This window comes from Ailuropoda melanoleuca, chromosome 2 (assembly GCF_002007445.2).
Source record: "Ailuropoda melanoleuca isolate Jingjing chromosome 2, ASM200744v2, whole genome shotgun sequence".
NCBI classification, from domain to species: domain Eukaryota; kingdom Metazoa; phylum Chordata; class Mammalia; order Carnivora; family Ursidae; genus Ailuropoda; species Ailuropoda melanoleuca.
The window spans coordinates 187,961,534-187,978,501 of record NC_048219.1 but is presented as its reverse complement, the minus strand read 5'-3'; the positions used below and the strand labels follow the sequence as shown (position 1 = coordinate 187,978,501).

Genomic DNA, 16,968 nt, shown 5'->3' with positions numbered 1-16,968 from the left:
TGCCTTGGAAAGAGAGTCTTCCGATAGCTCAGTGTCAGAAGGTCAAAGGAAAGAACATGTAGACATTAAGTTAATAAGAATTTATTTCACTGAAAGAGCAAAAGTATTATTATTAAAAAGAGTTCAAAGGGGGCACCTGGGTGGCTCAGTAGTTAAGCGTCTGCCTTTGGCTCAGGGCGTGATCCCAGGATCCTGGGATTGAGCCCCATGTCAGGCTCCTCCGCTGGGAGCCTGCTTCTTCCTCTCCCACTCCCCCTGCCTGTGGTCCCTCTCTCACTGGTGATCTCTCTCTCTCTCTGTCAAATAAATAAATAAAATCTTTAAAAAAAAAAAGAGCTCAAAGACCTAATGTTACTTGGGGAAAAAAAGACATTATACTTACACTACTTTTTTTGTGACTGGAAGATTCTAATACTTAGTCTCCTGCAATCTGGTCCTCTAACCTTGGCCATTGCCTGCCCCCATCCCCCAATCGATGAGAATCCAAGCAGGGTGCATTTCTTTTCAAGATTGTGTTGCAGAGAAAACAAATTCCTTGTAGTAGAAATAATGATTTGGAAGATCTCAGATCTTGTTCCCAGACATAGTATTTGGAAAACATCGAGTGGAGACTCACAAGGAGTCCCAAGGGAATTGGAGTCCAGGAACTTTCATAAAGGAGAGAAGAAACTGAATCAGCCCAGGGAGTTGGAGGAAGAGAAGCTAATGACATTTGCTGAACGTACATGCTAGAAATGCCTGAAATAAATACAGGCTGGGAAAGAGCCTGAGCACCTAACTTGGGTTCTAGAGTGAGGCCGATGTCGAAGGTCCAGGGTGCTTATGTTCAACCTCTGGCGGAACCTCCAAGAGAGCTTCCGGTTGGGGTGTCACAGCCTTGGGACCAGCTGCGGGGATGGGACAATGCTTTCTTCAGTCTTGGCTGGACAGGTCAGTTTGTTCAGGTAAAGGGAACAAAATATAAACCTCCATCAGAAACAGGGCAGCTCTCGGGAATGAGCTAGTCTTTCATTCTCTCGTCATAGACCTTCTGTCTTTTTCTTTTTGCATTTTCCTCTCTTAAAAACAGCTTTTTATGATTACTGAGGATATCTGTTTCCTCTAAATTCAGGCTCGTCCTTCACCTTGACCTGTCCCAACCTTCGAATGTCTGACTGTACCTCTGGGCATCTCCTGACACCGCCTCCCTCCTTCATCCCCCTTTCCTCGCTTTCCTAATTTCAGCTCTCCAAGAGGACCGATCCAGGTTATCTTCTTGCACCATCCTCCCCAGCCCTGAGTCAGAGTTCTGGGTCAAGCTCTGGGTTCGGCTGCCTTTGGGTGAACCTCCACCCTCTGGCTGGGTGATGAAAATCTGGCCGCACCCTTACTTAGCTGGACTGAGGGTGGGGCCTGTGTGGGTCCTGACGCAGCAGCTTATGGAGAATGCTCCCTTCCTGAGAGTAACAGTTGGTAAAACAAAGCCTGTCCTTTGAAAGGTGCAGAACTTTGCCAGAAGTTTCCTGGATAGGCAGTCTCCCAAAGTTATAAATTCTCCACGACTTCTTCATGGCTAGTTTTGGGCTCAACAGACATGAGGATAAGCATATGGTCATCCAAGGCTTGCTGTAGGCCAAACAGTGAACGAGGCAGGATGTTTGTTTGTTTTTGCCTTTGGCAGCTCATCTAGAGCAGAGATCTTCAAGCTGAGGTACGTATACCCTTGGGACACAAAAAGATTCCTAAGAGTTGTGTAGGCAGCTTGGAAAATTAAGTAAAGGAATCAATTTCTAAATTCTCAACAGCTATAGATATTCATTCTTAGAATTGTTCTATCTGAAGATAGGTGGGGTTCAGGTTCTCACCAAGCCCTTCATAATTTTCCTTCTGCTACTTTTCACCAGAGAGGCATAACCCCACCCCCAGCAATCCCAAGTGTTACCACCCTGCTTCTCCCTGAAGTTGAGAACTTGTTTGCGGGCCAGATGCTGGGCAGGGTAAACGCAGGTGCTGAGAACAGAGAGCACTCTACCTCTCCAGCTCCACATCCCAGGGCCAGAAGGTTCCCAGTGTTTTGCTTTCATCACAATTGAGGGGAGACTTATCAGATAGTAGGTCACTCAAAATGATTCTTGAGGATGAATTCCATATTGCTTTTGGTATACAACTCAGGAGAGTTCAAAGCATCGAGTGACATATATAGAACAAATTCCTTCCATTCACAACCTCTTTTTTCTGTGAATAGGTTTATCAGAATTTACAGCTTTAGGAAACTAAAATGGAAATAGGAGTGTTGCTTGACCTGCCTCATTTCTTGACCAGATCTCCTTATTGATCTGGGCTAAAGAAACTATTTGAGAAACCAAAAATCCCAATTCATTCCTTGCCAACTACATTTCCTGTAAAATTTCATTTGTAATGTGTTTAATAATTTTTATCAAAGTTGAAATTTATTTGGTTTTTTGGTGGATTATATACTACTTCTCATCATAACGACAAATTCCGTNCTACATTTCCTGTAAAATTTCATTTGTAATGTGTTTAATAATTTTTATCAAAGTTGAAATTTATTTGGTTTTGGTGGATTATATACTACTTCTCATCATAATGACAAACAAATTCCGANTTATCAAAGTTGAAATTTATTTGGTTTTTTGGTGGATTATATACTACTTCTCATCATAACGACAAATTCCGATGAAAAATTTTAAGACTTAGAGATTTGTGATCATAGGAAATAAAAAGTATTTATATACATATTTTTGTTGCAAAGAAGTATGGTAGGGTGATCAATATAAGATCTGCAAGTATAAAACTATATTGTACTATGATATATGTGGGGGAGTAGAATGGAAATATGAATTCAAGAAGAAAAATGATATAGAATTTCTAGCTGTTAAAGAACTTGTGTGCATGAATTTTAAACTGATGGTGGTGAGAACCATTCTTATGATGGTTATGATGGTCCATTAGCTACATCTAAAATAGTGCCACATGATGCTGGGTGGCTCAGTCGGTTAAGCACCAACTATTGACTCTTGAACGTCCAGCTCAGGTCATAATCTCAGGATCATAAGATGGAATCCTGTGTTGGGCTCTATGCTCAGTGGGGATTCTCCTTGAGAATCTCTCCCCCTTTCCCTCTGCCCCTCTCCTGCTCACTCTCTCTCTCANTCTCTCTCTCTAATAAATAAATAAATATTCAAAAAAATTTAAAGAAATAGTGTTCCAACTGTTTTTATTTTGTAGGTCACCATGTACAATGTTCCAAATTATACTTTGCAACTATTTAAAGAGAAAATAAAAGTTTTTAGATGTTAACTTGTAAAAAAAGAAGAGGGGGTGTGCATAATTTAAAAACCATTTCTAGGGGAGTATAAGAGCAGACATCTGCAGGCCGCCATGCTTAGGTGTCTACTGGGAGAAGGGATACATACTGGAGTCAAAAAACCCCAGTTCCACCATTTATTAGCTCTGTGACTTTGCACCAATTACTTAAATTGACCTAGTTTGGTTTTCTTTTAAAACAGAACCAATACCTCCTTACTAAATTGTGGTGAAGTAAGTGACTTGATGTGCACAACACTCTTAGCAGAGGGCCCCTGATGTACTCAGTGTCACTGTCTCTCCACTTCCCCCAAGGCTGTATGATCCCTCTTTCCATCTCCCCCTTTCTCCTTCCCTCCATCACCTCATGTGTATACAAAGGTGGCTTTATCTTATATCCTCTATTAAATATATTTGATTCACATTCTAAAGGTATCAAAATATCTTCTGTAAATTCATTCATCCAAGGAATATATATATAAGGCAGTAACTATATTCCCGGTACTATTATGGCACTGGGGACAACTGTGAATAAAAAAAGACAAAATCCCTATTGTCACTGGGCTAAGTGCATAGTGATGAGGCTGCATTGGCGGTTCCCCATCAGCAAGGTCCTTTCACTCGTGAGAGACTGGTTAGATATCTGCGGATTGGTCCATCTGTCCATCCACCCATGTATCCAACCAGCCAGCCATTCAATTACAAAGTGTATTGAGAAACTCCTAAGTGTTAGGGCCATGATCAGGCATTCTTGTTCTGAAAGTGACCACAACAGTCAATTTTAATAAAAATCCCTTTTTGCACCCTTTACCACAATATGTGTGGAGATTAATTGCAGCATGTGTCTGTTTGGGGGTGAAGTGCAAATGTCCCTAGTTTTCTTTAATTTTTGACTGTTTCCTCTTTGTTTAAAATAGCGAGTACCTTTTGACTGATTCAGGCCAATTTGTGTATTCCTTCCAAATCAATAATTTGTTTTATTGAGACTTGCTCCTAGAATGCAGCTTCAAAACGTATTTAAAATGATGGATTTGGGGATGGGCGATGACCTGGGCACTCAGAGTGATTCTGCTTCTACTTGATTTTCAAACTGCATCATGGAATGTTGTTCTACCACCTACTTGGAGAGCTAATCTCCCGTAAATACAACATTGAGTGAGTTTATCCAGACTTCATCCATAAATTTAAAAATAGCTCTAGCACTCTTAGTTGTCCTCTCTCTACCCAATTCTCATTGGCACAGGTCTTCAGAGAAGTCAAACTGCATCATGGAATGTTGTTCTACCACCTACTTGGAGAGCTAATCTCCCGTAAATACAACATTGAGTTTATCCAGACTTCATCCAGAAATTTAAAAATAGCTCCAGCACTCTTAGTTGTCCTCTCTCTACCCAATTCTCATTGGCACAGGTCTTCAGAGAAGCCAGAGTTTTTAAGATGAGACATTTCACTTGCAAGACACTTCAATTTCAAGACATTCCCTTAAGCCAGAGATCTTTTATCAAAGATATGGACTGCTTTGAGTCAAAATATTTTTCTTTTTTTTGTTGTTGAGATAAAGTTCACAAAATAAAATTCACTGTTTGAACTCTTTTGAAGTTTAAAATTCACTGGTTTTTAGTATATTCATAATGTTGTGCAACCATCACCACTAATACCAGAACATTCCATTACCTCAAGAAGAAACCCTATACCTCCCAATTCTCTCTTCTTCCAACCCCTGACAATTGCTACTCTAATTTTTGTCTCCATGGATTGGCCTATTCTGGGTTTTTCATATACATGATATCACATAGTATGTGAGTTTTTCACATAACATACTGTTTTCAAGGTTCATCTGTGTATCAGTACTTCATTCCAATGGCTAAATCCATTGTGTGGATATAGCACATTTTGCTTGCCCATTCATCAGTTGATGGGCATTTGGGTTCGCACTTCTTAGCTACTATGAATATGTACATATAAGTTTATCCATGAACATAGTGTCAATTCTCATGGTATATACCTAGGAGTTGAATTGCTAGATCATATGGTAATTCTGTGTTTAACTTTTTGAGAAAGTGCCAGAATGTTTTCCAAAGCAGTTGTACCATTTTACATAAAAATATTTTTATACGTATTTGCTGTTTGTGTGCAAAGTGTGTCTTTCTTTATACTAAAGGGTTCCTTTCCTAGTTTTAAAAAGTGAAAAAAACACACACACACACACACACAAAAATGCACTTAAGTGAATTTTAACTTGGATTTTCAAGGGCAGCTGTTACATAGTAGAAAATGGCACTTAACAAAATGAAGCAATAATTTTTATCCAAGAATTGTATACACCTCTTTTTCATTTCTCAAAAATATATTTATAACATAAATAACTGGAAATTATTTTTATTTCTAAGAATGAAATTGATATTTATTCAGTTTGATCATCATTAAGATTGTCTCATTAAAAAAACCTGAATTCCCTTTTTAGAAAATATTTCCATTACTATGAGTAATGAAAGTAGTTGTTTTCAACATTCTAATGCATATTGTGTTTTAAGAGATGCATTTACATTTAACATATACAAACTTTAAACCCAGGATCTAGAGCCTCACTTATAAGTCAGTCTTCTGGAAGAGATGAGAAACCTGACATAATTTTTTGTAAGTACCAAGACTTGACTGTGAAGTAATCCATGCACATGGCGTCCGTAAGGTGCTCACTGATGTGGATCAAGCCCTTCACTGCACATCCCTGGTGAGTGTCCTTAGTGCGATCACTTGTTTTTATTCAATAATTTCTCTTAAACATTGGTTTTATAGTTATGAATTTTCTGAATGTTTCATGTGTCAAAAAGCCAAATCATTCCAGAAATCTATGCATTATGCCTGCTTTTTTTTTTGTGATTCATTTTTATTATCCACCAATTCTCTCTGCTCTCCCTGAATTATACCCACAACATCACCAGTGGGAAAGACACTCATCTAAAGGCTGCAGATTCTTGCTCTCTTACCAGGTTTGAATAGCAAAAAACCGTCCTAAAGTCCAGAGCAGCAGAGGCCCCTCTAACTAGCAGAGTTAGGACAGGGCACTTCAGGAGTATGGGAAGCAGCATAACAGCCCCTGAGGAGGTCCACATCCTGATCCTGAGATCCTGAGAATATGTTCTGTTACATGGCGACAGGGAATTATGCTTGTAGATGACATTAAGTTTGCTCATCAGTTGACCTTGGGGAGATTATCTGGATTATCTGGATGGACCCAGTATAATCACAAGGGTCCTCAGAAGTGAAAGAGGGGCAACGAAAGTGAGAGGCAAAGAAGGAGATGGGACAAAAAAGCAGAGGTCAGAGGGATAGACAGACTCCACGGCCATTGCTGGCTCTGAAAATGCAGGAGACCATCTGAACTACTTAACTCTTCCCTAACTGGTTCAAATTATTTTCCTTGCCTTTCAAACCATCTCCCCAGTCCAGATAGGTTTTCTTCCCTCCTCCTTCCTTCCAGCTGGTTCCACTTAACATCATCCAGGGTACACTGGTCTTTGCACTGTCTCTCAACAAAGCTGCCTCCTTCCCTAGCTCCTCTGCATTTCATTCAGAGAGTGCCTCCCTTTCCTCTGCTACCAAACCAGGTCTCCACTTCACAGTGTCCCCAGGGTCCCAGGCACAGTGAGGACCCCACTTAAGGGCTGTGAGTACTTCTTGACTGATTAGCAAGAGGGAAGGTAATGATGACAGCCAGAGAAATGGTAACATTTATCTTGTCACTGATGACAGCAGCCTATTAGAAATAAAAAAAGAAGCTTTCTTGGATTTATTCCTTTGTTCTTCTCTTTTTTAGGTTGTTTTGCATGAAAATGAACAGTTTAAATTAATCTGCATTTTTGTTGTTTCATAGGTCACTTATACTTATCCTTTTTTCTCTACAACATGTATATGGGGTAAGTACATTAATTAGCTCTGACTGCATACACATCTCTTGTTATAAACCTTTTTGTTTCAAACAAGCCACTCTGTGGGACTCAGTTTTCTCATCTGCAAAATGAAGGGTTGGACTAGGTGAACTCTGAGGTTTCTTTTCTATTTTACAGTCAAGACTGCTTGCCAAATTGCCCAGGTGTTGGAGATTTCTTTATTTTATAACATAATCTTTTGTTAAAACCTTTTTTTTTTTTTTGAGAGGGGCAGGAAACAGCTGGGCACTTCGAGATTAAATCAAGAAATATAAGATTAAATGTGAACATTTTAACTCTGGAGAAAGATAAGCCTGGAATATTCTGTAATAAGATCTCTTTCTTCTGCAACCTCACTGAGGAATTTGAGTTATTAAACCCAACCCCAGACGTTTCTGGGAAATCACACTATGGACCGTCTGTAACTCAGGTAGACCTTGAGTCAACTGAACTGGTTAAATCACTACTGAGCACATCTCCATCTGTCCATCGTCTCTAGCTTGGATTTACCCAATCCAATTTCTGTGACTCAAGTTAACATAGGTCTTTTCAAAGCAAATCAAAATATAAAGTTCCTTTCTATTCTCCTTTTTCTACCAGTCAGGAAAAAAGAAAGCAGGGAATCAGAAGCTCTCCCCAAGTAGGAATAGTAAGACTTGCTTCACTTAGTTCACACGCATTTGAGAGCATCATCTGAAATAATGAATGGAAACAGTGAAATATATATGCCTGGATTTTTTTTTACCTGATTTCTCCAAGTTTATTTCTGTCTTATATTCTCCCCCCCCCCCATTATAAGAGTCTACAGAGTCTTAACATTTCACTTCCCTTGTTTCTTTTGTTCCATATAAGTGAATAAAATTCTTGAACCAGACTGTTCTAGCCTGGACCCACCTAGCGGGTTGTGCTGTGCAGAGGTTTTAAAGATTTCGCACCAAAAGTAGTTGATACTGCAGTTGGGTTTTAAAGGTAGTGATGTGAATCAATGCAGTATCTATGGAAGGCAACTAGGCATTATCCATCCAAATTGCAAATGCATAATCCTGTTGACACAGGGATTTCCCTTTTTGGAATTTATCATGCGTATTTATACTGACTTGGTCATAAAGAAAATGCACAAGAATATTGGTTGCAGGGGAGCATTCAGTAACAAAAGAAGGGAGATAGCTAAACACCCATCAAGAAGGGCTGGTTAAACAAGCCATTGTGCTTCAATCCATGGAGAGCCATTCTGTTAACTTGGAATGGTCTTGAAGACGTCTGATTAAGAAGAGAAAGCAGAAAGGTACAGAGATATATACCATCTGGGTGAAAATAAAGCAAGACCAAATCGTCAAAGAGTGCGTGTGTGTGCGTGTACGTGTGCCTGGGTGTACAGGTGGGTACGTGTGTGTGCATGCATGTGTGCTCGTGTGTGCGTGTATGTGTACGTGTGTGTACGTGCGTTTGTGTGTGTACGTGTGTTTGTGCGTGTCCTTGTACATGCGCGTGAGTATGCGCGGAACTATCCAGACCCAGACTGAGGACAGTGACTGCCTGTCTGTGAGGGAACTGGGAACCTAGATTGGAAAAGAAAATTTCTTCTCTAATTATACTCTTTTGCCCTATTTGAATTTTTAATCATCCGCCAATATTGTTTTTCAAAAAAATAGAGGTAGAAATGTTGGACTGGTTATTAATCTAGAAATTAATAGCTTACTTCTTAAACTTTTTATTCAACATACATTTGTTTAAACATATCTGAGATAAAACGGATAGGAATTTTTCTGTTTTTCCTCCTTGAGGCATGACATTCATTTTTGAGAACGCCAATGTATTCCTGGTGAGTATGGTTTATGCTTTGAATGCTGTCTTGTCTGAGATACAGTCTTTATCTCTTTCAAATGGGTTTATATAGCGTGTCTTTGAGGCACAGTTTCTTCCTTTACAAATGCCTCCCCCTTTTAGGGGCATTTATTGGGAAATATCTAATGTAGCAGAACTTCAGACACACTACCACTTCCTCTTGCCTTTTTCTCTTTTCAGTACTGGGCAAAGCTTTATATGTGATTATTTGTGTTTCTTTATTATAATCTGCTGATTTATTTTAAACCGTTTCTTTCCTGAAATGTAATTTTGCTACAAATATCTCTGTGATGCTTGGCACAATTAGGTTAAAAAAAACAAAAACAAAAAACAAACAATAAGAGAACAAACTTGCCTTTATTATCAAGCCAGCTAATCAACCGACGTTTTTTTCTCTGGTTGTTTTGATATCTCACTGAACACATAGTAATGAATCCCAACCTTAAATGAACCCAAGTGTTCAGACTAGTTATTTTAAGTGTTTTCATGCTGTCCTGGACCTGGGCATTTCATTTTTTTTTAAACCTTATCAGAGTTTTGAACTTGATGTTTCTGCATTCATAGATAACAATGTGACTCAAAACTCAAGAGGCATATATTTCTGAAACTTCAAATACATTTTTTAACTTAATTCTTGTCAAGGTTTGCATTCTTATATACTCTCAACAACGCTAAGGAGTTTTATTTATAATAATGTCTTTTTTATTAATGCTTAAAGATTTTTCTTTTGGATTGGGTCTAAGCATATTTTTCCAGGAAAAAAGAGGTCTAAATTGTGTGATTGAAAAAAAAATACATTCTGGATAGACTCTTTTCCCTCCTGTACACGTTTATATACATGCATACGTGTACACGTGTGTATATTCATATGTACATATACTGAGATGTATTTACATATACACTTATGCACCTAGGTGCATATGTTTGTATAGAGGGCTTCCATTAGAACTATAACTATTGGTTCACATGTTTTATGTACCCCATCATACTTTGGCATAAAGGCTTAAATTTATAGCTTTGGGTGTAAAAGATCTATCAATCCTAGAAATGTGTGTTTAATACATAAGTGTTGCAGTGAGGGCTGGTCCAGGCAAGATCATGAACTAGGCCAAGTTTATCCCTGGTGCCCTTCTGATATTCTACCCACACTCTCGCTCCTAGCACCCGGAGCTGCTTTTGCCACCATTCCCTCCCTCCCCGCAGCCCCAGGCTCTGAAGGCATGCTCAGTGTCCATTGTCAGCACAGTGCATCATGGTGGCTGTTTTGTTGTTAAGGGGTCTATGTATGGAAACAGTTGCCCTGGGATTGTGCTTTTGTACTGAAGTGACAGATGACACTGAATACAGACAATGAGGATTTGTGAGAACAAGGGGCTGATTCTTCCAACAGGCACGTGTGTGTGTGTGTGTGTGTGTGTGTGTGTGTGTGTGTGTGTGTGTGTTTGGAGGAATAATGAATGTTAAAATATGTGAATGTGGAGTAACTCTTTAAAGAGAATGTTGGAGAGAACTTATGGAGAAGTGGGGAAAGGGCCCAAATGATTCAAGTTCAGGAACTTTCTAGTTGAGAGACACAAAGCATCTTGGAGTTTCAGCAACTTGCAGTAAACAGTTGTCACGTGAATTCCTAGGCTGTGCCTTGAGCAGTGACCAGGAAGGGCTCGATGGTCTTGGAGGGGAAGCCAGAGGGTCCTGCAAAGCAGCTGAATTTATAATTTAAGTGACACACCATTGTGTACTCTCCTAACCATATAGTTTGCACTCGAAGATGATCCACAACTTAGTCAATGATGTCTTGCCAGGAGAGAGACCTTGCAGAAGATTCTGGCCAAGGGGAAAGTGGCTTCAGAAGGGGGCTTTTCTTTTTCTTTTTAATGCTGGCTCACATGAACTTTTATTTTGCTCACATAATCACCCGCCCTCTTATCAAGCCACAGTGAAAGTTCTTTGCCTTTTTATATATCAACATTAGCCTTTTCTTTGCGCAGATCCAAAGGTCAGAGTATACTGTGGAATTCTCATGGGTCGGGTAAACCGAGGTGCTCGTTATAACGTACACGTTAGGTACCCAGCTAGATGAGGAATGCTGCTTTACTAAACCAGATGCTTCACTTTCCAGAGTGGAAAGAAGTTTGTGGGTCCTTGCGGAGGAAGAGATTGCTCAGTGTGCCAGTGTTTTCCTGAAAAAGGGTCTCGGGTAAGTGATGGAAAAATCAGCATGGCGAGCGGGAGGGAGAGATGGGGAGTTGCTAATCAAAGGGCATGAAGTGTCAGTTGTGGCAGATAATAAACTAGAGATCTGCTGTATGTCTTCCTACAGTCCACAATGATGTAATGTTCACTTAAAAATGTGTGGAGAGGGTAGATCTCATATGAAGTGTCCCTACCACAGCTGCATTTTTTAAAAAAGAGCAATATGGATGGCATACTGAAATTTGAGCCATTGTGAATGCTTAATATTCAGTCATCTCAGATTCTTAGCATGTTCTGGTAATTGTCAGTGTTTATATGTTTCACAGTTCAAAGTTCTATATATTCTGATAAGAGATCCCAATTATATTACACTCCGTGTCACGCTTGGAAGTGCAAGCCATGATTCACCCAGTGTTTTCTACTATACTAGTTTTGTGAACTGCCTTATGCAAAAAGGGTCCTCGTGTCATGTGGTCCATACTGGGTCACCAGCATCTTGAAACTCAGGTTGCATATCAGCGTTTTAAAGGCTCTGAGAAGTACTGCAGGGAGGGGGGAAAGAAGGCTTGTTTAACCTTATTTAAAGTGGTATATCTGGACATTTGACTGCAAGACTCTTTTTTGGATAACACCTATTGAAATCACGCGGACAGTGTTCTATAGTTGAAGTGATAGCTGCGTTTATCGTGTGCTTCTCACGTGTCGGGTGCTGTTCTGTGTTCTCAAAGCACTGGAACTCTCCAGCTCCTCACAGTAACTCTCTTCAATCTTATCATGCTGACTTTGCGGGGCAGAAGATCAAAAGCTCAGATCGGTGTAGCGTCTTGATCAGGTCCACCCGGGACGGCGCTCTGGGTGACTACACGATATTCTGTCCTGCATGCACAAGAGGCCTCTTGGCTACTGTGCATCAGATCATGGGAACATTTATGGACCCCTTCTTTATATTCTGATGGCAGCAGTTGGCGGCCGACTAACTCATTTGTGCTGGAGCATTAGCTCAAACAATTCTTTTGATTAAAAAATACTCCCATAATCTTATAAGAAAAGAGCATGCTTCAGAAACTTCAGACAGTTTTTCTGAGTCAGATCAATGATTCTCTTGGCACATGTCCACATCAATCCTGTAGGGCATGACGTTCAAAAAGCATAATTTGGTCGGGGTGCCTGGGTGGCACAGCGGTTAAGCGTCTGCCTTCGGCTCAGGGCGTGATCCCGGCGTTATGGGATTCGAGCCCCACATCAGGCTCCTCTGCTATGAGCCTGCTTCTTCCTCTCCCACTCCCCCTGCTTGTGTTCCTTCTCTCGCTGGCTGTCTCTATCTCTGTCAAGTAAATAAATAAAATCTTTAAAAGAAAAAAAAAAAGCATAATTCGGTAAACGTCAGTCTGCAAGGACGCAGAACATCTCCTGAGAGAAGAGACCGTGTACTTTCCCCATCGATTCACTTCATCTGCTCACCGTACATGTGCAGTATGTCAGAGGCTTCTCTGTTCGGCTCTCTCCCTGATAGGAGCTACCTCCCTGAGCTTTTCTGTGGCAAGTCCCTTTCTGCTTAAGCTGCTTTGTTTCTTCAGCACTTCAAAAACTTGGGTGCTCAGAATTTATCTTGAGCTTTTTCAAGCTGCCTTCATGATATAATTCAAAAACAAAAGGGGCAAATGTCTAGTTTTAAATGAAATAAGTCCTGGGAATGTACTGTAGAGCATGGTGACTATAGTTCATAATACTGTTTTGTATATTTGAAAGTTACGGAGAGTAGATCTTAAAAGTTCTCATCCCAAGGGGAGAAAAACCAGTAGCTGTGTGATGATAGATGCTAACGAAACTCATTGTGGCGATCATTTTGTAATATACACACATATCAAATTTTGATGCTGTACACCTGAAACTAACAAAATGTTATATGCCAATCCTATCTCAATAAAAATTCTCTTAAAAAGTAAGGATGCCTCAGGGCGCCTGGGTGGCACAGTGGTTAAGCGTCTGCCTTTGGCTCAGGGCGTGATCCTGGCGTTATGGGATCGAGCCCCACATCAGGCTTCTCTGCTGTGAGCCTGCTTCTTCCTCTCCCACTCCCCCTGCTTGTGTTCCCTCTCTCGCTGGCTGTCTCTATCTCTGTCAAATAAATAAAATCTTAAAAAAAAAAAAAGTAAGGATGCCTAAAGCTAGTAATCTAAGACGTGCTTTAGCCTTTTTCATATAAATGTACATGTTATTCAGGGGGGAAAAGCTTGGTCTTTGTGTGAAATTTTTAAATATAAACATACCAAGATCATATAAATGAGAAGGCAAGAAACCAGTACGTCTAAATTTTAAGACCCTTTGAGCTTGAGACCCAAGAAAATGGATCGATCAGCTTTGTGAGAGGAAGGGGACAGGGGAACCACAAAAGAAACAGGAACAGTTGCTTGGATGAAGCTCTGAATTCAATGAGACTGAGAGTTCTTTTTAGTGGGGACATCTGGCCATGTCTAGAGACGTTCTTTGGTTATCACAGCTGGGTGGCGGGGGTGCTACTGGTGTCTCGTGGGTACAGGCCAGGGGTGGTGGTGTTCAGCACCTGCAATGCACCTGCCAGCCCCCACACAAAAACTACCTGTCCCCGGATGCCAACTGTGCTGAGGTCAGGAAACCCTGCTCTAATCCCACCGCAGCTGTGAGGCTGCTTCTGGGAGATTCCCTACAAGGAACCTGAATTTCCAACTGCTGGTGTGTGGAAGAGGTAGGAGCCACACCCCGGCATCTGACTGCAGTTTCGGCATTTGGCCTGTGATCACAAGAAGATAACTACACTCAGATTCCCACACCAGACTTTCGCCATAACTTTGTGGACTCGGGTGGGCGCTTCAAGCCGCCCAAGCCTCAGTTTCCTTGTATTTACACCATTAGTCCTTTCTCTTCTGCTCCCTGGGGTGTTGGGCGGTCACAAACAATGCGCCTTGCGTCCCATGACGCAGTGTCCGGTGCCAAGGGTTGCGAGAGCTCACGGGAAGGGCCTCACTCTGCCGTCCGTGTCCCTGTTCCTGGGTGGTCGGGGAGAGCAGAATGCACAACACGGGTCCACCTCTGCCCTTTCCGAGACAGATGGCTCCCACGTGAAGGCTGCGAGCTGCTGGCAGCGGTTTCCAGTTGCAAGTTTGGGAGCTCGGCTTATTCGTAACTGGGAGCTCGGCTTGTGCATAACTGGGAGGGGATGTGGGAGGTGGGTGCACCCAAGTGCTCAGCCGCCGGCCAACTCACATACCATCTCTGGGGCGGCAGGGACAGCTCAAGGGGGACTAGAGAAACAGGAACATACCGAATTCCGGAGGGTTGAGGAGCTGCCTGAGGCGGCACAGCCCAGGAGTGGCACAGCCAGACATTCCTAGGAAGAAAATTACTCCCCTTTTAGGGGTGCATGCCTGAGTGAGTAGTTTAAGCCCCAAATCAAAACTGCTGTGTCTGGAACAACTGCGGGGAAGCCAGGCCAGCCCCACGCGGTGGAAAGACTGGGGTTAGCGTTGGAACTGGGGATCCATGCAGGAATTTGAGGTGGAGCTGGGGTGTATCTAAGACAGGGAACCAAGGATGGGTTCCTTCAGTGCTGACAGAGGGAAGATCAGCTGCATCAATGGACCCTGGAGGCCCCCAGTCTAGCTTCACCGTGTGTTTCCACCAGCGATCACTGCTGCTTCCCCTCTGCCCCCGCCCCTCCCCTCCGCATTGGTTGAGCCACTCACTCTCCCTTGAGCATAATCTGAACCTTCTCACCTGCCTACTCTTTTCTGGAATGTCTTCCCACTTGCACTCAACCTCTGTCTTTCCTGCCTTCCCCAGAGGAGCAACGTGGAGACCCCAGCCCTCCCAGGGCGTCCCCTCCAACTCCTCCCAGACAGTGCTGATGCCCCTGGCAGGGACCCTGTTCCCTTCCCTCCTACTGCTCGTACCCTGGCCTGTGGCTTTGTTTGGGTGTGAGCGTGGATGCCCCAACCCTCTTGCTGAGTTCATAAGCACGCGCTCCTTCAAGGTGCTCGTACGGACACACGTACAGTGTTGATGCTCGCTCCTGGCCCATGGTGGACACTCTAGAATGGAAGCTGCTTACTTGGGTTTCACCCGTTAAGAATGTGGGTCAATTTCTTGTACTGCTTTGAGATGATCACAGTAGATGGCGCATAAAAGGCAGTTAGTCATAAACCAATACATCGAAACTCAGACTCCAGCCTGGGCAGGACTGGGTGGGCCACATGCTGGCCTGGAGCATGACTGCAGGGACACCTACCATATCCCAATGGGAGAGCAGAGTTAGCAGGGAGCGCCTCACTTCAGTCTTCCCTCCACCCACACACACATCATTTAAACCTGTTATTAAATGCGTAATCTCAAGTAAATTCATATTCCCTTGTGGTTTCAGGTAGGGTCAGAAATAAGTACTTTGAGCAGCCTTTTAAGGGTTCAGGAGTATCCTGGAAAGAGCTCAGGTGGAGGGTGGGAGATGGGACGCCTATGTCTTCTTTTGGGTTCAGAGTCTCGGCTGGGAAATAAGGGTTTGTACTATGGGGCTGGTCCTGTCGCTCTGGGCCCTAACAGCCTCAGGTTCTGTGATGTGGACACGGCCTTTGACATGTAATTGGCTTCCAAAATATTTTGCAACCATGCCCTAACATTTCCCCTAACCTCCTGGTAGTCCCTCTTTGAGGATATGAATGAGGTGGCATTGGGTAAGATTTTAAGGTTTTCTTTACTAATTTCAGTGGAGGAATCTTCATGTTTTTGTTGGCTGCCTCCTTGCAGGGAAAATTTTGTGTCTTTACAGACTAGGATGGGACCTTTCACAAACTCTGCTTTAGTAACTAGCAGGATACTAAAGACACTTTCTATAGCTTTTTCCAGAATAAAATATAAAATACAGCCATACTGTTTTACGTTCAAGGGAGTCTAGCAGCTGCTGAACTGTTAACTGCTCTATTAAGAACTTTGTAATTTGGTGGTTTTTATACAAGGGGCTGAATAGCTTAAAACTCCAGACCTGTCTTAGTGTTTGTGGTTTGAAAGCTAAAATCACACATTAGAAAATCAGCGTTTCCTGTGGGAATTTTAAATCACTAAAAAATGTGCACGTATTTTTTTCCCCCACAATCTCATTCATTTGTCCCTCACGCTCCTAAGAGCCTACATTCCATGATAAAAATGGAATTTGCTTGGGGGGTTTAATTATTAACATTTTTCATCGTTCAATTATTTGCACACAAAGTTCTAGAAATCTATCTTTTCATCCCTCACACAGCTGTATCCTAGGACACTCTATAACTGTCGCCTGATAAATGGTACAGAGCAATTATTTTCAGGTCCCAAAGTTCACATTAGTCACTGATGTTAGACAGCTGACAAATCGGATCTGTCACCAGCCCCTTCGATTTTTGGTTCTGCTTTCTTCTCTTCCTTCCACATCTTTCTTCTCCAAGAACGCACTCCCTAGCTCATTTTGTCTCTGTTGGAGAATTCTCTGGAAATGAAGCCATGCCTGAGGGAAGTCTCAGGGGCTTTCAGGGGACAGCGGGTAACCGAGTGAGGGGCCCCAGGAAGGGACGTTGGTCTTGGGGACCGTGGGGAGCTGGGCAGTGCGTTTGTCCCGTAAAGGCATCAGGACCCAGAATTGGAGAAAACATAGTGCCTACCAAACAAATTTCCCTGTACAATTTAGCTCACCAGC

At 42.2% G+C, this 16,968-nt stretch overlaps 1 protein-coding gene across 7 annotated transcripts in view; it reads left to right on the top strand.

Annotated features, from left to right (window-relative positions):
• The window catches only part of COL4A4 (collagen type IV alpha 4 chain), a 130,190-nt gene that overhangs the window by 10,764 nt on the left and 102,458 nt on the right, over positions 1-16,968 (top strand). For 6 of the 7 annotated variants that reach the window (XM_034655283.1, XM_034655282.1, XM_034655279.1 and 3 more), the window contains exons 2-4: positions 5,881-6,037; positions 7,181-7,223; positions 11,200-11,277. In XM_034655283.1, the coding sequence (XP_034511174.1) occupies positions 5,976-6,037; positions 7,181-7,223; positions 11,200-11,277 (183 nt within the window). In that variant the 5' untranslated portion in view covers positions 5,881-5,975. Of the gene's footprint in view, positions 1-5,880; positions 6,038-7,180; positions 7,224-11,199; positions 11,278-16,968 lie in introns of those variants that run through there. The other variant, XM_034655281.1, reaches the window with a different exon arrangement.